This window comes from Triticum urartu, chromosome 1A, assembly GCF_056163025.1.
Source record: "Triticum urartu cultivar PI428250 chromosome 1A, HENAU_Tu73, whole genome shotgun sequence".
Taxonomy (NCBI): domain Eukaryota; kingdom Viridiplantae; phylum Streptophyta; class Magnoliopsida; order Poales; family Poaceae; genus Triticum; species Triticum urartu.
In genome coordinates, this window is record NC_141873.1 from 436933818 (window position 1) to 436955903 (window position 22086).

Consider the following 22086-nt stretch of genomic DNA (forward strand, 5'->3'; position numbering starts at 1 on the left):
CCCACATGTTCCACGATGATCTCATCGGATGAACCACGATGTTGAGGATTCAATCAATCACGTATTCAATTCCCTTTGTCCAGCGGTACGATACTTGTCCGAGATTCGATCGTCGGTATCCCGATACCTTGTTCAATCTCGTTACCGGCAAGTCTCTTTACTCGTTCCGTAACACATCATCCCGTGATCAACTCCTTGGTCACATTGTGCACATTATGATGATGTCCTACCGAGTGGGCCCAGAGATACCTCTCCGTTACACGGAGTGACAAATCCCAGTCTCGATTCGTGCCAACCCAACAGACACTTTCGGAGATACCTGTAGTGAACCTTTATAGCCACCCAGTTACGTTGTGACGTTTCGCACACCCAAAGTACTCCTACGGTATCCGGGAGTTGCACAATCTCATGGTCTAAGGAAATGATACTTGACATTAAAAAAGCTTTAGCAAACGAACTACACGATCTTGTGCTAGGCTTAGGATTGGGTCTTGTCCGTCACATCATTCTCCTAATGATGTGATCCCGTTATCAACGACATCCAATGTCCATGGTCAGGAAACTGTAACCATCTATTGATCAACGAGCTAGTCAACTAGAGGCTTACTAGGGACATGGTGTTGTCTATGTATCCACACATGTATCTGAGTTTCCTATCAATACAATTCTAGCATGGATAATAAACGATTATCATGAACAATGAAATATGATATAATAATAACTAATTTATTATTGCCTCTAGGGCATATTTCCAACAAGATTGACGCGTGCGCTCGCCTTCTCCTTCCCCGGGCCCGCTGGTCGGTGGCAGACTACACCATTTCCCTCCACCCCCTCCCCAAAAAAAACCTCCCGCCCGCCCGCACGCGCTCCCGCCCCACGCCATGGATGACGACCTCGACGACGCCGCCGGCCTCGCCTCCCTCGCCTCGTCCAGCATGACGACTGCCCCCTCCGGCAAAGGCAGGCCTCGCGCCCTCCGCAAGACCACCGCCGTGCCCAAGCCGAAGAGGACGCTGATGCCCGAACAACGTGCAAGGGAGTCGGCCAAGAGGAAGGGCCGGAGGCATGCGACGGACCCGAGGGACGAAGCCATCATCACTGCCGCGCAGCAAGAGGTCACCAATGCCCGCGTCACGGCGGCAACGAGGGAGGCGCTCTATATGCTAGGGTTAAACCCTAGCAAGCACGGCCTCGTCAATGCCGCCGTGGCCGCGGCCAGCACCGGCTCATCCGCGTTCCCTTGGATGGTGCTGCCCGACTCGCCCCGCGCGTCGGCTTGCACCCCGATGCCCGTCTTCCACGTCTACCCGCAGGCCTCCGACCTCTCCGGAGAGTGCTCGACCGAGGTGAGCGTGGTGGCGCCTTCCACGCCCGTGTCGGCGCCCATCGACCTCAACGCCACACCGGTGACCGGTGGCTCGTTATCCAAAGGCGCGAGGAAATGCGCGTGACACATGCCAGCCGAAGTGCTGCCGGGCGCACGCAAGCTGTTCGACGGAATGTCGGCCTCTGGCGACGACGACTACATGTAGAACATCATCGTCGAGGGTGGTGCGCCGGCCGCTGGCGGTGCCGCCGAGGCCGGCTATGATCCCGATGAGAGACAAAGCCAGGACGGCCGAGGGGCATTCACGCCGTCAACCTTTGAGCAAGATCAGACGGCCTTCATGCATGATCAGGTCGACCTGGACCTGGACGACTTCCCGGTTGACCACGAGTTTCCAGAGGGCTACGAGCAAGAGGAAGAGGACGAGTGCGACATCGAAGGGGAGCCTTTGTTCGAGGACGAGCTCGCCAACCAAGCCGCCGGGGCAAAGTCAAAGCGTAAGAGCAAGCGGACCAAGGCATACACGGCGGCCGAGGACAAACTTCTTTGTGAGTGTTGGAGAGACATTGGGCAAGACCCCGAGACGGGCGCCGAACAAAAGGCACCAACCTTTCAGATTCGTGTCCACCTGAGTTCCATGAGCGCAAGAAGTTTCCGCCGTACCAAATAGTAAGCACGCGCGGGTGGGAGAAACGATGGAGGGTGATCCAACAAGAGTGTAACAAATTTTGTGCCACTCTTGAGAGCGTCAAGGCCCGCCCCGTTGGCGGCATCGGCATGCAAGACATGGTATGCTAGCAAGCCGCCCACTTTTGTGTCATTCCGTTTATGCTTGCGTGTTCATTTGCATACTATTTGCCAATATGCTTGCATGCAAAATATTTGTAGGCATTTCAAACTTTGGAGGCATTCAAGGTCCAACATATTGGCAAGTGCTTCAACCTCTCCCATTGCTTTAGGGTCATCAAAGATGAGGAGAAGTTCAAGGCGCAATATGCCGCTCACAAGTCGCGTAGGGGAAGCAAGCCGTGGAGGAGGTTGGGGACGGCGAGAAGGCACGGCCGCGGGCGAAGACCAACTCCAGGAAGGAGGACAAGCGGGATGCGGCGTCGAACAATTTGATCGCAAGCGTGGAGGGCATGATGAGCAAGAAGGACTCGAGGGAGGAGGAGTGCCGGCAATACAAAGAAGAACAAATGAACGCCTTTATGGAGATCCAAAGGAGGAGGCTTGAGATGGATGCAGAGAACCAAGCCAAGATGCTAGAGATTGAGGCCGCCAACGCCAAGACCAAGACGAAAGAAGTGGCTCTCGCGAGCATGATGACCGGGGTGAAGATCATGAAGGTGGATCTCAACACCGTGTCGCCAAGAAAGAGACCGTGGTTCGAGAAAATGCAGGCCGACATGCTCAAGTTCGACGGCGAGTGATCTATGGCGGCAAGCGCCATCCTTTTTTTGTATGCCGGCAGGTGTGCTGGCATGACCACGAGGCCGCGATGGCGTGGTTGAACTTAACTCCCATCCCTTTTATGTGCTAGCATGTGTATCGGCCGCCGGCGAGTGCGCCAGCATGAACTGTATGGTGTTATTTTGAAGCTGGCATTGTATGCCAGCGATGGCATTGTGCCGACATGAGTTTCGGACAATGACATGACCGCTGACATGATCTATGACCGCGGACCTTTTAAAAAAATTGTGTGTGAATATGAAATAGGTCGACGCGTTGGACGCATAGCCGATTCAAATTAAAACAGGACGGACGCAGGACGGGCGGCCGATTTAGATGGACAAAAGCGCCGTCCGTCTGGGTGGGTGGCGCCGTTGAAGTTGCTCTTACCCGTTGCTACGGTCACCCGCCGGCATCCAGCCTCGGTACTAAAAACGGTGCCACGGTAAAACCCCGACGGCGAGCACAGCGCGAGAGGACAAGTGTCCCCATGTCAGCATTATTAGCACACCTCGGCGTTCAAGTCGGCTCCACCTCACGCCGCTCTGCCGCGCACCTGTCGGTGAGCGTAACACGCGGCTGCCATGCCATCAGAGGGAAAAGACAAGATGCATGACCCACGTGCTGCTCGCGCCACGGAATCCACGGTGGTAAAAAGACGCAGATGAACAGAGCTGTCGTCTCCACGTCCGACCTTTGCCTCCCTCTTTCTCGTGAAAAAGCGGCTCTGCACTGTCACTCGTCTCGTCAAGGCCTTGTTGCTGATCAATGATCACATATCTCGGTCTGGATTCTACTGCACTTGACAGAAAATGAAAAATGAAAAGTAACATGGAGATTGGGAAAGAAAACTATGGCGATTGCTGCTGTGAACTTGACTTGGAGGCCTAACATAAATTATTACTTTCCCTAACAACAACATGAACTGAACGAATGTAGGAGTACTGTGCACGGGGGCTTCCAACCAATCCAATTCTATGTACATGATGATCTCCTCTTTTGTACTCGATATACTCTCCCTCCTCCCCCACCTCCAACCAGAAATAACACAAGAAAGAAGAAAGAAGAAGAAGAAGAAGAAACACTTAAAAATTGACGGCTGTGGACTGTGATTCATTAACACCTAATTATCCGGGGCTCAACTAGCCCCTCGCTACCTCACCGCCGCGTGGCTCGCGCCGGCGGCCTTGCCGCCGCACGCGGTGGCGTTCTTCTTGAGGTGCAGCTTGGCCGCCCGGAGCAGCTCGCCGAACCTCTTGATGCTGACGGTCACGTTCTGCCGGTCCATGTACACCTTCTTCATCTCCCACCAGCCCTGGCTGCTGATGACGGAGGGGTCCTGCACCACGGTGCTGTTGAGCCCGTACTCGGCGGCCAGGGAGCTCTCCTCGGGCGCCACCCGGTACTCCAGGTACTCCAGCCCGAGCTGCTGCGCCGGCTTGCCGTAGAAGGACTCGGCGGCCCAGTCGAGCCCCACGGGCACGATCTGGAGGAGCACCGTCCCGGGCCGCATGAAGAGGAAGTGGGTGACCGCCGCGCCGTGCACGGCCACCATGGCGTCGGCCGAGGCGAGCGCCGCGTGGATGGCCGGGAGCGGCGTCTGGCGCCGGAGGTTCATGACGTGCGGCGCGAAGCCGGCGCGGCGGCAGGCGGTGACCACGTGCGGCAGGTTGAGGATCACCCGGTTCTGCTTGCGGATGAAGATGAGCATCTTGGGCTTGGCGGCCTTGGCGTGGTCGACGCACGGCCGGGCCGGCGTCGCGAGAGGGAGCGGCAGCGGCGCCGACGACGCCGCGGACGGCTTCCCGCTGTAGCCCTGGTGGAGGAGCGCCTGGAAGTCCTTGATGCTCTTGCCTGCAAGCACGTGCACAGATCCACCACGATATTAGCAATTGCAGCAGTTTACTTGCAGGTGCAATTAATGTACTCGGAATATGTTTATGCACCAATTAAGTTCTGACACTAGAATTTATTAACTGTGTTCGTTTCACTTGTGTCAACTTATGTTTATGCACCAAAATTGAGTACTGAGGGCAAATCAGGTGCAGTCCGAAGTTGCGAGCGGAGCCTTAAACGTTGCCGTAACAGAGGCGTTCCAAGACGCATCGCATTTCCCCAAAGAAGAAGGCCCAACTATTGCTGCTCATGTGATGTCGAGTGTCGTCGCCTCTCTACCTGCCTCGAGCTCAAGACATCGACATCGACCTCGACGCAACCAGTCGCTCTCCATCAAGCCCACAAGTAGTATATATACAGTACAATGCACACTCCAAACACGTACGTATAAACCCTAGCTATCTACACTTGAGAGCACGCAGACTAGCCACCAACTTGTCATAAGGCAGACAACAATTATACCACTACAACTAATCAGCAGCTAGCCGGCCCCATCAATCATACTCATAGTCTACTAGGAGGCCATTACTAGTGCTAGGTTATGCATGTCAATCACCAACCGGCCTATGGAAAACAGCGGCGGCATGTAAACCCCTTTTGAATGTGCATTCCTCGCGATCCAGCTGCGCACGTAAATGGTCCATCCCATGCATCTCCGCGTTCGTTCGCACCCCGAGATTGACTGGCCAGGCCTTTATTAACAAACAAACGGACAGCTGGCCTCCGCTGCCGACGGCGCCTTTGCGTGCCGCGGTAGCCTCCGGCGCACGACGGGTTATTCCACTCCACGGCCAACCATCCGCGACCTCCGCGAGATCTGAGAATGACGCAACGCCACTCCCGGATGTTACCATTGGCCAGCCCGGCTGCCATGCATGGAGATGGACTAGTAGTTTTGCTCCAAGATCCAAGCCGATTGTGCGCCCCAAGTCAACTCTTACGTAATCCTCATTGTCTGCCAGCTGGCCAAGCATATGATTAACCCTCGACTTGTTACTTGGTCTTGGAGTACACAAGAGACTTGCAATTCAGAGACAATAATAATCGGATAAACGTTGAGATGGTGCAAAAGCTTTCTTACCAATCTATAATCCTAAGTCCATTTTGACTCTGTGTGTGTGCGCGCGCAAACCCAGAAACCCTGTGGACGCAAACTCACCGACAGAGAAGTTGCGCGAATCAACCTGTGGTTGAGTTGGTTAGGTGGACAGTGGTATCCCTAACCCACCAGGGTTCAAATCCTGGTGCTCGCATTATTCCTGGATTTATTTCAGGATTTCCGGCGATGCGATTTCAGTGGGAGGAGACGTTCTCGTCGACGACGAGGCGCCTACGGTGACTTCGTAAATCTCAAGATGATATGCCGTACCCCACCCCTGTAGTTACTGCCTACCTAGTCGCTAGACTCACCACCCTTCTCCTTTCCCCTTTTTAGTCTTGTTCAAAGGCCGGCCTTTTGCGGCACCCCAAATAAGTCCTCGCCTCCTTTCATTAAAGAGTTCGTTCCAGGGGGCCTTTGCCGGTCAAAATCTGGAGCCTCTTTGCCTTGGTGGTCACAGTCATAAAATCGATTTAAAAAAATTCCCCAACCTCCGGATCACATGCATTCCCTTCTTTCGTCCTGCTTTACCTGTATACTCAGACAGATAGATAGATAAAAACCACGGGCCACTCACTACTTGTGCCTTCCTCTTCTTTTGCTTTGGATCAGCTACTACCAACCAACATCTAAAAAAAAAAGCTACTACCAACCATCCATTTTTTTCCTCGGTCCAGTAGCGTGATGCTAGTTGTGGTGCATCCATTGCCACTCCTGACACCGAAGAACTGCTCAACCCAGAGACGGAGAAAAGCAGAGGTCCAGACCTAAACTACGTGAGGCACTTCCATACGTCCGTCACCCTGGCCGTGGCTGTAGTGGTGCTGTAGAGTGGAGGCGTCACCACGTACCATACGGCGAAAAGCGAGCGAGGAAGCATGACGGAGCACGAAGCCGTTTGTGTGCTGCTCCGGCTAAACTAAACCAACCGCCCTTTCTTTTCTCTCCACTATCACGCATGGTCCCTCCCAGCTTGAGCTTACTCTCCATCGGTCACCCTCCCTCCCTTCCACCCACGCTCCCACGCACATCACAAGAGACTCTATCAGGCGTGTCAAAAACAAATGAAACCAAAGGCGCATGCCGTGACGCTTTCGCCCGATCGGCTGACAGCAATGCGGTACCCGCCGACGCACATCCGCGCGCGCGAGAGCAGCATTCCGTCAACCGGCGGCCAGCAGCGAATAACTAATCATCCGGTGGGACGGGCCGATTAGGACGTAGGCGAGTGAGGCTTAGCGCTACGGCATGGTGGTGCTGCTCGCAGGGCCGCCCGGCGCCTCCGAGTCCCTACATGTCCTAGTCAAGCCCACGGCCGATATCTCCTCTCTTATCGCCAGCATTCAGATGTATATCCCCAGCGGCCAAGAGCCTAACACCGCTGTCGCCGTGCTGCTAAACGGATGATCCCCCTGTCAATGGCTCTCAAGAAAATATCCGGAGCCCATCATCAATCAAAATGGGCGGTGCGTTGACGTCGCCGGGGATGGATTAGGAGAATGAAACGTATGGGGTGTATTTTTTCCGTGCTCTCCGTCAATCAACCGGCTATTTCGTGCAATCTATCAAAGGAATTAATTGACACCCATGACGTTACTATCAAAAAGTAACACTAAGAGTATATGCATATCGCACGATGCCTTCTGCAATTGGGGAAGGATCCGCAAGCCTCTCATGCTGCCGCTCCTCTTGGGCGCTAGAGGACAGGACGCGACAGGAGGCGTAAATATACAGGGGTGGTTAGTACCCATACCCAAACTAGGCACCGCATGTGGGCGTAAAAGAAGAGAAAGATTTATGACGCTGCCCCCATTGCACATGCTCCACGCCAAGAGAGAGACACATGCTTTATTAACGCCTGGGAGTAGTTCGATTTAGAAACGAACACAAGCTAGCAACGCCCGATCGATATGGTAAGTGCGGCCCCGACACGAGGCAAGTAAAATTCTTTTTGCACAGACACGCCCCCCGCCCCTGCATCTACATCTACATGCCCGATCCGTCGAATCCAACTATTCTATGCGCGTCTCCAATTCTGTTCCCTGACACGCCGATTTACTATTGACGCTCTGAACGAGCAACGTGCTCAGCTCCATTAACAGTAGTACTGTGTAATGTAATTCAGCAGTACAGCTGACCCAAGATCTGGCGTAACAGCGGGAGATTAGTACACTGGCCGGTACATGGGTGTTTATGGGGCTATAAATGAATGGGCACATTACAGTACAATAACTCGGCGTCGGCCGGATTAATTGGAACCAACTACAACCGGGTCGCCAAGCCGAACGTGGAGGTGGGTACTGCGCCTCCCTTCGTGGAGCCCTCATCGCATTTCCTGCCCGGCCCTGCCCCACAAATAAATAATCGACGTACAAATCTCACCTAATATTTTACAAATCCATTAACTAATTCCTCTGCTCTGCTATGCTTTGGTTCAAAATTCGAATGCAGTGGCTGTGAACTCCTGTCACCGCACCATCCCAATTAAGTTAACCCACTTGTGCAAGTAACTCTACTCTACTCGCAGTGCATTAGTAATAATTAATCCAAAGTGCTGTAGTGGTGCGCATTGACAATGCTGCACGAGCATTGCGTGCCCGGCCCCCGTCTATCTGCAGGGAAACGGAACGGGCGGGGGTAATAAATGGAGCACCGGCAGTACGGCCAGTTACTTGCGATATTACCGGTCCGCGCACGAAAACGGCACGCCAGCATCGACGGCGACGGCGACGGGAGCACCGATCCGTCCGTCCGCCCGCCCGCCGAGCGCGTCAGGGTCTCGCACCCCTCATCCGTTCCGTGCGCTTTTTCCGGGCGACGCTTTCGCAAAAGCCGGCTTTTGCCTGCCCGTTTCCCGTAAAATAATCAACCCCCGCCATGATCGATCTCGCCGCTCATCATCGCCGCCAGATTCCCCCGCCCGTCGTGCTCCCTCCCTCCCTCGCTCATCACCTCACCCGTCTCCTTTGGCATCCAACGAAAAAGCGCGCTCGCGCACATGCCGCTTACCGTTGCCGCCGGAGTGTCGGGCAGAGCAGGTGGCCGGAGATGTGTCAGATGCGTCCTACGCGCGCGCGCGTGCGGCATGTCGTCGCCACGCACCGATCGGACGGTCGTTGTCGCTGACGGCATGGCGCCGTGGAGCGTCGGATGCGTCATTTGCAATCTATCTATCGCTCCACCGATGCTCGGGCTCCCCTCTACCCGCCCTAACCAACTGTTTGCGTACTGCTAGGCCTGGTTTAAAAACCAGGGGAGAGGTGAAAAGCGACTCACACGTGGACATGGTCGGGGGTAATTAGTACCCCTGACCGCGGCTAAGGGGGGAATGAATGGTTCATCCGACCAGAATTGGCACGGATCTCGACCGGGCCGCACGAATTCTCACGCGCCTTTTTGCTCCTCGCTAATCCCGTTCCCCTCCGTAAGCAACAAGCCGCCGCCGCTGACGCTGGCGAGAAGTTCGGCTCCACGGCGCCGGACGATCCCACCGAAATTCTTTCTAACGGAAAAACCCACCGAAATCGCCACGCCCACGCGAATTGGCGGAGCACATTCGTAACAAACTAACAAATCGACGTCGCAGCGCGCGCAATGGGCGCGGCAGAATGCTGCTGCTACTACGTAACCAGCGGTGGCAATTGAACTCGCGACGGCGATGTGATTGGGGAATTGGAATCTAGCAGCAGCGGGGGGTTGAATTAGGAGCGTACCGTTGGGCATCAGCTTGGGGTCGACGACGAGCTCGCCGTGGATGCGGAGGCCGACGATCATCTCCGAGAAGCAGTGCACGCGGCGGTCGTACCGGAAGTCGATGATCTTGTAGTTGGTCAGCCGCTCCAGGATGGCGCCGTACCGGCCCAGCCACCAGTAGTGGTACTCCAGCACCACGAACACCACCTCGCCGCCGAACCGCTCCGCCGTCACGAACAGCGGGATCAGCCCGTCGCTGAACTCGTGGTACACGTTCCCCGTGTACCCGCCCGTCGAGAACACCACCGCCGGCACGCCCGGCGCGTGCCGCACGTCGCACCGCCGCCGCAGGCTGTCCCTCGGGTCCTCGCCGGCGGTGCCGTTGCCGGCGTCCGCGGGAACGGGCACGATGGTCACCTCGTCGATGGACCGCATGATGCTCTCCTCGAACTTGCGCGTGTACGGCCGCACCTTCTCCGGCGCGGCGCCGCGGGGCGCGTTGTAGAGGAGCACCGACGAGGTGGACGGGTCCGTGCGCGCGTCGCCGCGGAGGTAGCACACGTCGCTGCGGTAGTGGCTCCGGTCACAGCACAGCACGCCCTCCTCCGCCGGCCCGCCGCCCGCCTCGCCTGCGCACGCACCAATTCGCCCGCCATTAGCATCCCGCACGCAAATCAGCTAGCTAAGCTAGGCGAGAAAGCAAGCGGCTAACAGAATAGTAATAGCTTGAGCAAGGAGCTCACCGCTGATGAAGGCGGAGCACGGGAGGGACGCCGGAGAGCGGGTCTCCTGGCGGGCCTCGAGGCCGTTCTGGTTCGACGGCAGGTGGGTCTTGAACGCCTCCACATCCTCCCGCCGGTCCACGCGCTCTGGGAGCAGAGAACACACGTCACCATTACGGCCGAAAGGGGGGCGCATTTAACCCAGGAGGCGTGGCGGCGCGCTGCGAGCAAAGCAGAGAGAAATCGCATTCGGGCGGCGGGGGGCGCACCTGAATCGGCGGTGTTGACGACGAGGGAGGAGCTGGGGATGCGGAGCACGGTGAAGAGGCTGTAGACGGTGAGCACGAGCAGCGGCACGGCGCGGCAGGCGTAGCGGCCCCTGCCGCCGCCGGCGCCCCAGGGCTTCCTGTGCGGCGGCGACGGCGGCGGGGACCTCCGGATCCACGACAGGCTGCCGGAGAGGGACGGCTTGGGCTTGTGATGGTGGTGCTGCTGCGGCTGCTGCATCCTCCCTCCCTCCGCGCCAGCAACCAAGCAAGCAAAGCGAAGCGAAGCTCCCCGCTCCTCCTCCTCCTCCTGCCCGCGCTCTCACCGCCGCATGCTCCGCTCCGGCGCTCCCCGCGCTCCGCCCGCCGCCCCTCTGGGTGCCACCCGCGCGCGCCCCGCAAGCCGAGCCGAACGCCGGACAGCACGGGGCCAATTGGGGAGAACAGGAGGACACCGAGGGGGGCTTTGCCGGAGAGGAAGGGTGGGCTGGCTGGCCGAGAGTAATAGCTGGTCACGATCAGAGGGCAAGGGGGGGAGGGGGAGGAGGTGGGGAGGGGGTAATGAAGATTGAAGAGAGGGAATAGGAATACAGAGCAGAGCACTTTGGAATCACATGGAGGACAAGAGGAAACACAGCCCAACACCAACAGGGTGGTTTGATGGCGCTAATTATATATGCTAACCTCCTCCGCGCTGTCCCGGCCTACTAATCTGCGATCGCCGCCGGGGAGGGGGGAGAGGGTCCAAATCATATGCCGCATGTGTGCAAAACGCAGGGCCGATCTGGGGAATTCTTAGAAGTTTCTGCGCTGTCTTTCGGCTCTACAGCCTCGCCTTGTTGGTTTCCGGGACGAGGGTTTTTCGTGAAAGGATAACGGCTTTTGCCGTGTCGTGTTTGCCTTTTAAAGTCGTCTTCCACTGGATGCGATGACGGCTTGAAACGTTTACAATGCCGTGCATCGCCCGCGACGCGGCCGGGGCTGCCTCCCCTAAAACTGTTCTTGTGTTAGTACGGCGGCGCACTGTTTGCGACTTTGCGAGAGCTTCTGGTAGATCCTGGCAATGTGCCAGCACATGCATGGCCGTCGTCGGGGGGAAATCCCCTCCTACACGGATGTAGTTTTAGGGGTTGACTCCGATAAAACCCTAGCCGCACCATAGCTCTGTTATTGGTTTTGCTCCATCCTCGCCGCACATTGTATGAAGTCGTCACGCTAAACCCGTGAGGCGAATGCCGGTTACGGGTGTTATTACTTATTCTCCTAAACGGTGACTCGAGTGCCCTCCAATCGCGCGGCTTTGCTGGCTTTTGGTGCTAAATGTCTCCCGACGTCATGATGGAACTTAGGAGATGCAGACTACGTCTCATAGTTCTACCCATCTTGAGGGATAGATGAGGTGGCAGCTCACCCTCCTAGCGCACAACAAGGGTGTTTCTGGCGTGGCAGGCGTCACACGGAGGCGTCGCACGAATGCTTGTGGCTCCAATGACGGTGGCATGGATATAGATAGGTGGTTGCAGATGTGGCTCGGCTCTAATAGATCTATCCCGTGGGCCTTGCTCGTGGCTTGGTTTCGAGGTGGCGATGGTGTGGTCGTTGCATCGGAATTACCTAGGACAACGGAGGTGTGTGAGTGGCCGTGTTTTGGCGGTTTGTGGCTCCTTCCTTGGACATTTGCACGGGTGTTGGTTCGAGTCTATCCATCGAGATCTCATCAAGCTGGTGGGCGTCGTTATTCCCCTTTGGCGGCGTGTTGGGGATATATGTGTCCTGATATAGTCTAGAGTTGTGTTTTGTGGGACAAAAGCCCACCTTACTAGACTGGGTCGTGGACATGTTTTCAACGACACTTATCATGTTCACACTTTGCACACAACATTGTGGTCAACATTGCGTCCGTCATGAGCCCTAACTTGCGATGTAGGGAGTTTTGACATGGCTTTTCATGTGACACCCACATGAGCATTGAATAGAGGTTTGGTCGCGGCAAGGTTTAAGCGGTTGCTCCATTTGTGTCCCGATGACCATATTTGGCATGGACCTTGGCTATTCTTACTTTCTCGTAGTCGAAATAGGAGTTGACCCACTCGAATCACCCGAAGTACCTCCTCCGTCCCAATTTACATGATCACATCTGATTTCGTGATTTAACTTCGACCATTAATTAAACAAGTAATACATAAACACGTGTCATAAAATTTATACATTGCAATTTTTATTTTTGATACAAATTTAATAATATTGTTTCTATGGGAAATTTCAATTTTTTATTTTGTCTCAGATGCTATATTTGATAAGTACTTGGGACTACCGTCGAAGGTTGGAATCGACTGTAGTGACTGCTTCCAAAAACCTTCTTGATAGAGTATGTGCGGTCATCAATAGCTGGATTTCAAAAGTGCTATCGATTAGTGGTAAGGAGACGCTTTTGAAGGTTGTGGCACAAGCCATCCCGATCTATGCTATGTCTTCTTCAACATTTCGAAAATATTTGTAATGTTATTTGTGATGCCACTGCTAGATACTGATGAGGTGACACACATTATAAAAGAAAAATATACTGGAAAGCATGGTGAAAGATGTGTATCCCTATACATGAAGGTGGCATGGGATTCCGAGACTTACACTATTTTAATAAAGCCATGCTGGCTAAACAATGCTGGCTATTACTATTTGATCCAAAATCCTTATGTGTCCAGGTGTTACGAGCTAAGTACTACCCGAATTTTGATGAACGCTACTATAACAAAAGGTTCGTCGCATACGTGGCAAAGCACCATGGTAGGTATGAAAACTTTTAAACAAGCGGCGGCCTAGGAATGGTGCATCAATTAACATTTGGAAGGCTCGGTTGATCCGACAAGCCACGATCGAAAGGTAATGACCCCAAGGGGGCAATGTCTACTGCAGAAAAATACAAGATTTGATTAACCCTATATCTGAAAAGTGGGATGAACAGTTAGTAAAGGAATTTTTTGGCCTGCGGATTTTGAAAGGATATTCCAAATTCTCCTTGCATCTCATGGCTAGTCAGATAAACTTGGCATTTTTCAGGATGTTTCACATTTCGTACCATATCACGTGGGAAACTGAGTACAGAACAAGAGCACTGATGAACCTGGGAGTGGGAAGGATTGATCCGCACCCGGTTTGGAATGTTCTTTGGGGACGGTCGGTCCCTCGAAAGGCGAATGTGTTTAACTGGACATTTCTTCATGGGATCGTGCCATGCTATTGTACATTATCTGATCGCCACATGTTGTCTCATGTGATTTGTCCAGTGTGCCGTAGTGACCGTAAGGACCTGCACCACATGTTTTTTACTTGTGATAGAGCAAAGGTTACGAGAAATATAAGAGGACCAGACCAGCTGATTGGGTTATAAAGCTGAATGTTGATGCAAGCTATCATGTGGACGAGGGGTGGGAGCTACAAGGGTTGTGCTACCTGACAGTTCAGGAGCGTTTATCGCTGCTTCTTGCTCTTATAAACAGTACGCTATGGATGTTTCTTCCATGGCGGCGTTCACTTTACTGAAAGGGTTGTGTCCGGCAGGCGAGCTAGGAATTTCTTTAGCGGTTGTGGAGTCTGATTCACAGAAGATAGCACAAGCCAGTCTAGATCCATTGAAGTAACGTGCTTCCGCTCCGGTGTTAACTCATGATTGCCACAAGTTGTTGAGTTTTTCCGGCAGGGCCACGATTGTTCACCGTGCTAGGGAAAGTAATGCGGCAACACATTGGCTAGCGAGAAGCACGTTATAGAGGGAAGCTTACTACTTACTAGGTCTAGCATGAGCAAACCCTTGAGTTCTTAATCCTCTCCCTTGTAACTGATATGGTTACTGTTTAATAAAAGTTGTCGGAGTTAGAAAAAAAGATTTGTATGTTTTCTTTTCCTTTTTGCTACGAGATTTATAAGATTTCTTCTCTAGAAGCTCAAATCACTTGGGAGACGGAGAGAGGTTTTAGGCAACCACTTTATTTACTTAATACTACCCCCGTCTTGGTTTATTGGCCCCCTTTGTAATCTGTGTCAAATTTTGATCAAAGATTTAACGAATAAAATGTTAATGCATGTCAACAAAAATTATATCGTTGGATTCGTATTTAAACATAGTGTCAATTATATTTTTTTATGACATGCGTGAACATTTTGTTAGTCAAACTTATAATCAAAATTGGCACAGAATACAATGAGGTCCTATAAATCAGGACGGAGGTAGTATATACTCTACTAGTGTATGCATGCTCCACGGATTTAGTTGCAATTTAGACTCTTTTTGGGAAAGGGTTTCCGTTTCTTTCTTTCTTTCTCTTTGCTTATCCCTTTCAACTTTTTCTACCGCACAGATTGGCACCGCGAATACGGAACGCCTCCCGTTATATCACCACTCGTGACGTAGCAATAGCCACCCACCAAGAATCAACTTGTAGAAGCAGTCACCTTCCAACTAAGAAAGAAAGAGATAACGCGATAACTACAGAGATCAAGATCACCAGAGGGAGGTCCAAATGTGCTACTACTAGTCTTGTGCACGAAAGCTCTACCGTCCAATTTAGCATGCCCTACAGTGGGTTTACCATACCAGATATACTCGCACGCAATCATCATCTTACCACTAGGAGCCGTTGCTATTCCGAGCCCCGGGCAGAGGCAGGCGACAAAAAGTGTTGTGGGCGAACTGTTACAGCATGCGAACATAAATAGGATCGCAACACGACCCGTGACAAAAGGAGAGGAAAACCGGAAGCGCGCGCACACGGGGGAGAGAGCTCCTCCGGTCAAAACGGCTCGATCGGATCCCCTGCCCTGCCCTGCTTGCTACTCCCTCGGCTCGGTCGCGACTCACGGGGGGCAGGGAGGGAACCTGCGACGAGCCACGAGCCACAGTGCGGATCCGGGGCGTCTGCGCATGCGAGACACGCGCCGCTGCCGCCTCTGCGGCCCGGTTGTCCGGTCCGGGGGGCAACGGGCCGCCGGCGCCGCAAGCAACCATGCCATTCCACCGGGCGCACGGTTTCCGGAGCTCACGGAAGGAATGTAAGAAACAAAAAGCGGCTTTTTACCGCCCTGCGGCAGTGCGGCGCACGGAAATTCCTTGCATTTCGGCTCACGCTGGCGCGCGTCAGCTGGTTTCCGGCCGTGGAGGGCATGGAATGGCATCGTCGCAGCACCCCACTCTGTTCTGCTGTGCTGGTAATGTTCGTGCCTTGCCGAGCGCAACGGCACGCCGCTGCTTTGGCTTGGGTTCGCATGGCATCGCATGGCGTGCGCGGCTGGCTGGCTGGCTGGCTTTGCGTGGCGCCGTGCATGCGCTCCACTACTGTTTGCCACCGCAAGTCCACAAATGCGGATGAAGATGAGGAGGAGAATAATAGTGGTGCGGGAGATGATTAGCCGGGAGAGAAAACGGTGCGTGCGTGCGTGCTTAGTCGCCGTGGGGCCTGCTCGACTAGGATTAGCACTGCCCCTGCCATGACCCTGTGTGGGCATGTAAAGAAGATGTATTCATTATTAGCAGTGGATGCGGCCGGGACAGGTTAGATTAGTTAGACAAGGAAGGGGCGGTTGGCCGTATTGGAGCTGGGATTGGATTCCTGTGCTCCGGAGGTCTCAGTGGAGAATTCCTTGGCACAAACTAAACACCTCAGTGGTGATTAGATTAGATTAGATTACAGTGCTAATCTAGAGTTTATGCGTCACAGCTTGTTTGTGATCGTCTTCTTGGCTTGCCCCCGGGACGGGGCGGGAAGTTGTTTATGCCGAAGGCTGCTTTGTCTCTTGTCACCAACAGCTTGCGCCCGTGTATGTCCTTCTGCTGTTTCTCCAGAGACGTGTGCGCGCGCGCGCGCGCGCGTGTGTTGCACGGGGGCTGGTCATGGTTTTTGTTTGAGGAGAAAATAGACGGTGACAATGATTAGCTGACAGCAGCCGAGGCCGTGCTACATACGTATGATTATGAAACCAAGTTCCTATCAGGGAAAAAACAAAGGAGGGGGTTCCTGAGTAGTACGTCGGTGAGATCCCCGTCCGCCGTCCCAGCGATCGCCACGGCCCCTCCGCTCCTCTAAGACGATGATGAATTGATGATGCACCCATGGCCACAGACTACGTCTAGTGTAGCTGGACCGAGCTATTACATGGAATGCGGTCTGACACGAATTCAATCCTCCATTTACCGCATACATACGGCCCACCTCTCCTCGTCTCGTCGGCCCGGTACGACGCGCGGCGTCACGGGGTCGGTCCGGGCGAGCGAGCTTCGGCGTGGTACCACGGCTACGTCGGCGAGACCGGCCGGGTGAATCTGAATCTGCCGCGCGCGTCCATCGGCCGGGCACGGAAAATTATTGCCGGCCGGCCAGTGGCGGCGTAGTAGTAGTACGCTGTCACTGTACTACCAGTGGCAGGCGTAGTGGTAATAACTCGAAACTGGCGTCCGCGGTACGCTGCGCAACCAACGGTTGGTGGCGGCCCTGGCCCCACCTGCCTGCCGCCACCACTGCCCCCGAACCGGAATTTATTCACCGCTGCATGCAGAGTCGATCGTCTCGCCCCATCTTCTTGGGTGCAGCAGGTGGTGCAATCTCATTGCGACGAGTTTCAATCATGGCACCATCTCTGAGATTGTTTGCCAAATGAAAGGAAAAAAAAGTCTGAAAGTACCCTCGTGGCTGGAGTAGGCTGTGGCCGTGAGTGACCGTGAGTGGTGGTAGGTCCTGGCATGATTGTAGGAGTACGTAGTACGTGCCACCGGCCGGCTTGGCGGTATGCTCCGGTCCGGCTGTTATGTGCGGGTCGGCACATGCATGATTCTAGCTTCGAGTGCACACCATCGGTCTTTCTTTCCAGGTAAGTGGTTAGTTTTGTGGGCGCCGAGCACCTGGTCGGTTTGGTTTGGTGCATGCACGCCACGTACACAGCACAGAATCTGCTAAACGGTGACCCCTGACCGGTAAGCCGATCTTCACCGGCCGGCCGCTGATTTCTTCCGTCACAACTTTTCACGACATCGACCAGGCACTTTGGGATTCCGTCGAGTTCACGAACGTGTCCTTGGCACGCACGTCGACCGGCCCTCCAAATCTCGTCGGCACATGCTTGCGGTTTCGTCGCCTCAAACGATCTCACGTACTACTGCATCTGCATGGAAAAACTGTTGATGGCCAGCACGTTCGTTGCCGTTTGCATTTTTCCTGTTCCGTTCGGTTTTCGTCACCAGTAGTGCAGTGCAGCGGGAGATCCGATCCAACAGAGGCACGGACTGCAACAATGCTACAGCTACAGGCAATATTTCATGGAAGATAATCTACAGGCAGATGTGGCATTATCTGGTTGTGGTGAGAGAGACCCCACCCTGAAATCAAAGGGCGTCTGTTTGTAGCTCACTTTCCGTGGAGGCCGTCCGTAAGTGAAGCATTATTGGCACGGACTGTGTGGCTGCTGCGTAGGACCGAACATTTTCAGGCCGTGGCTGCTGCCGTGTTTGCTAGCATTACATATATGTTTCCGTGTCAGGCTGCGGCTCAACGGTTAAATATTCTCCGGTGCGCGGCTGAGGAGAAGCTCGCAGAGGAAGCGACAAGGCGGCATGAGGCGCCCTGCGTTTCTAGGCCGCCGCTGGCTCTGGGATGCGCCGGATCCCGAGTCCGTCGCAGACAAGCCGATGTGCTCATTACTGACTAACTAAATGCCCATGGACTGGTCAGTTGAGAAAACAGCCGGCGAAATTCAGTAAGCTGCGACTGCTGGCCTATCCGCTGCAGGATCCGGCTGTCGCGGCAAGTTTGAAACGAGGGTTTCATCGTGGCAGTGGAAGATTGTAGTATTGGCGAAGTGGCGAGATACTCCACTTATTAAAGTTTGCAGTTCAACCGGAGGGGGCGCATCACAGACCACGAGCCGGCGTAAGCGGGATTGGGAACGCTTTGTTTACTCACCGGACGCGGCGTATTTTTCTCTTGCAAAAAATCAAGAAGCCAAGTTAATTGGAGGTGCTAGTCAAACATACGACTTGAGGCCGCCAACCTCTCTATGGTATCCTAATGGGAAATGGAATGTAGTGCAGTTCGTGGCCATGTTCTATGAGCACGTAGTATAATACGCCGTTCGCGCTGTTGGGCCGGCCGGTCTTTCCGCTATCGCCACGTACTGTACGTTACCACATGATGTATGTACGTCGGTATTTAATGAAAAATAATCGAGAGAAATGGACATGGGGGAGCACGCAGGCTCGACAACGTTGAGGGCTTTTTGATTCAGAGGATTTCTCATAGGACCTTTGGAGAATTATTAGAATCCTTAGAATTTTTCTCTTCGTTGTGTGTCTGATTTGTAGGATAGAATCATATATTCCCTCCGTCTCATAATGTAAGACGTTTTTTTGACACTATAGTGCCCAAAAACGTCTTATATTATGAGACAGAGAGAGTAGGAATTTTTTTTCTGAATAATCATTTATATATTCCACACACATAAAAAAGAATTTAGTGCCCAAAAATGTCTTATATTATGAGACGGGGAGAGTAGGAATTTTTTTATGAATAATCATTTATATATTCCACACACATAAAAAAGAATTCATTTTTATTGTGTTTCATAGAAAATCTAGCCTCCACTTCAACCTTGAAAAACCTGTTAAAAATTTGTACACCCTGTTATGCAATTAAGCAAATTCTAATCATGTAGAACTGGATGTGCACGGTATTCTAATCCGGCGCTCTTTCTATTTTTGTGATTTTACAATCCCGCGAATCGAAGAGGCCCTAAAGCATTGCAACACAGGAAGACATGCCAGAAAGAAGCCAGTTCGTCATAATTAAGTTGCCGCTCAATTCCTCTAGGAATAGGTCACCCTATTCACCATCTCAATAATCACTAGTATCTTAATGCGTTAATTATGCATTTCACCAGCAGTAGGATATGATGTGGGAGACTGCTACCCATGTTTTTCCTTTTTGATACATGAAATAATAATAATAAGAAGAAGAAATATTGATGATGCATACAAACAGATTATTGCAAACGTATAATAACAAGTTAACGACATGTCGTAGCAGCTCGCGATGAGGTGAGGTGTCGGCCTCGTCCAAGACCAATTCGGCCACCGAGAGTACGTGCCATTTCCGGAGATTGTCTCGTGTCATTGCCGTTATTGTTGGCTAGCTAAGCTTATGAACGTTAGTTGAGACTTAAGAGTCAATCTCTCTCACATGGCTGACTACGTGATATTTTCAGGACCTGCGGATTCACACGTACGTCGACGGCCTAAGCGCAACAGCGTTGACTAACCGAAGTACTTCATGATTCTAAAAAAAAAAACTGAAGTACTCCCTGTGTAAGTAAATATAGTGATCTAAGCGCTCTTATATTTGTTTACAGAGGGAGTTCCTCGCATAAAAAAACAAAAACAAAAAAGGATGGAGTTGTTTTGCTCACGAGCTCCCTAGAATGGAGCCCGCCCCTGGTGCATTGAGATAGGTTTTTGCATTTGTGGCCCCACATACCAGGGAGGAAATCAGTCGTGCATTGTTGTCGGGTCTATTAGCATGTGAGTGTGGCGCTTCTATGCTGATCGATAGAAAAATCTTTAAATTCATAAAAGTTTTTATTATGGGTGAGCATTTCTTAAATCCAGGGAAATTCTTTCAAAATCCGAGAACATTTTCTAAATTCATGAATATTTTTGAATTTTGGGGAACATTTTTTGGAATTCACTGACATTTTTTTAATTCATGATTTTTTTTCAAATAGGTTACATGTTTTATTTTTTTGAAATTTTTTCAAAATTTGTGACTTCTACATTTTTTTTGAAACATTTTTAATATTCTCTCTAGTTTTTTTTTCAATTTTCTTTGCTTCACTTCTCCGGATAGGTGAGGCCGAATAGGGCGACTCATCAGCCAACCAAAGCGAGTGTCCTGGGGTGTGTGTTTTTGGTTGTCCTTAGACGCGTTCCATGCTGAATATGACCTCCCGCACGTGTGGGTTATTTCGCTAATAGCAGAGGGGCAAACTGGTTTTCTGCTTCGCTGGGCTAAGGTCCAATAGGGCGACTGGCCAACCAAATGAAGCAAGCGTCCTGGGGCGTGTGCTTTTAGTCGTCCCTCGACGCGTTGTGCGTCGAATAGGACCTCTCGCGTGTCTATGTTATTTTGATGCCATGAGAGGGTGCAAACTGGTTTTCTTCTTCATCTATTCGTGAGGGGGTGCCGCCAGCTTGATGGTTCCGCGCTGAGCGGTTGGGCCACCGCTTTCCTTTCTCTTTACCAATGTAATCTTGTCCATAGAAATGTACCTCGGATGTTGCAGGTTGTTTGTTCATATTTAGTTGTTTTTAGGTTGCATAGAGCCATACACCGTACATTGATGTAGAATGTGCCTAACCACTAGAGGGTCCCCAATAGAGAAGAAAAGAAGAGGCATAATGATAAAGTCGACACTTTAACAAAACAAGACATCAAGTGAAAGGAATGTTTAGCAGGAAGAGAGAGTAATTTTGCCAATCTCATGGTCATGAACTATTGACAAAGACCTCCGAAGACATGTTGTCTCCCTTAGTGCATGATCTTAATTTCACAGATTAAAGGTATCTAATGTGTCACTTGTAAAACATTTTTTCTACTTGCAAGATTTTACACAAGTGTGGCAAGGGCATTCTTCTCCTTTGGGGAGTACCTAGCAAAACCCGTTGCTGAAAAATCCGTGTAAAAACATCTATTTGAAAAGTAAACCCTATTTTGTCGTATAACTCAACGATTTATCCACGCCTAGCACGTACGTGTACTTCCTCTCCTTTTCATGTCCTTTTGCCATGACAAATTGCATGTGTACGATGTCCACTGCGTAAGCATTTTACAAGAACAAAATAAATCTTTATTCGTTGGCCTAAAAAGGATGAGATTCCAACGGCGTCACCTAATACCATATCAACAGTTTCGAATCTATTCTTTCTCGTAGTTGGTATAGTAGAAGCTTCCCGTGTCCAATTATTGCTCCTAATTTAACTTGAATATGTTGCGCCCCTTTTGTCATACATTTCGTTGATCCACCGACTATTATTTGGAGCATGTCTTTGGCTTGACCTGTGTTAGCTCACCAAACACCTGCGATCGATTACTGATGTTGATAACAGCATGGTGTCCAGAAGAAATGAAGACTCTGGGTACTTTCTTGTGGAAGGGAAGTAGTTAGAATGATCGCTCACATTTAGTCCATCGTTCAATTGTTGTTTATTCCAGTACGGCCTGTTTCAGTGGAGTTGGTCTAACGAGAGATGTACTATGTTTGTTTGCATTTTTTTTCGAATAAGAGATGTACTATGGTACTCCTTTCATCCCAAAATAAGTGTATCAAACTTAGTACAAAGTACACTTATGAACAAAAAATTGTCTCAACACCCGCTTAGTTTCCATGGGTATATGAAAAAGGTAAGCAGAAACACTCTTTACATCTTCTTTCTCTTGTAATGTACCCCTGCTGTTGCAGCGAGAACATGGCGCATGGTCATCCAATCAGCAGGTAAACGAGCAAGAGGTGGTGCCTGTCGGTCTTATCCCGATCGTTGCATGGACAGACAAGAGAAACATGGAATCACACTCGCTGTTTGCTTGATGTATAAGGTAC

General features: G+C 52.0%; 1 protein-coding gene across 1 annotated transcript; it reads right to left on the reverse strand.

Moving 5' to 3' along the window:
- Nucleotides 1-3643: 3643 nt before the first annotated feature.
- Nucleotides 3644-11302, reverse strand: LOC125516443 (xylan glycosyltransferase MUCI21). The gene is made up of 4 exons (XM_048681884.2): nt 10459-11302; nt 10211-10336; nt 9488-10096; nt 3644-4633 (listed from the first exon to the last, which is right to left on the reverse strand). Exons 1-4 carry the CDS (start codon nt 10694-10696, stop codon nt 3933-3935), a joined length of 1674 nt encoding a protein of 557 aa, XP_048537841.1. The 5' UTR covers nt 10697-11302; the 3' UTR covers nt 3644-3932.
- Nucleotides 11303-22086: the final 10784 nt, after the last annotated feature.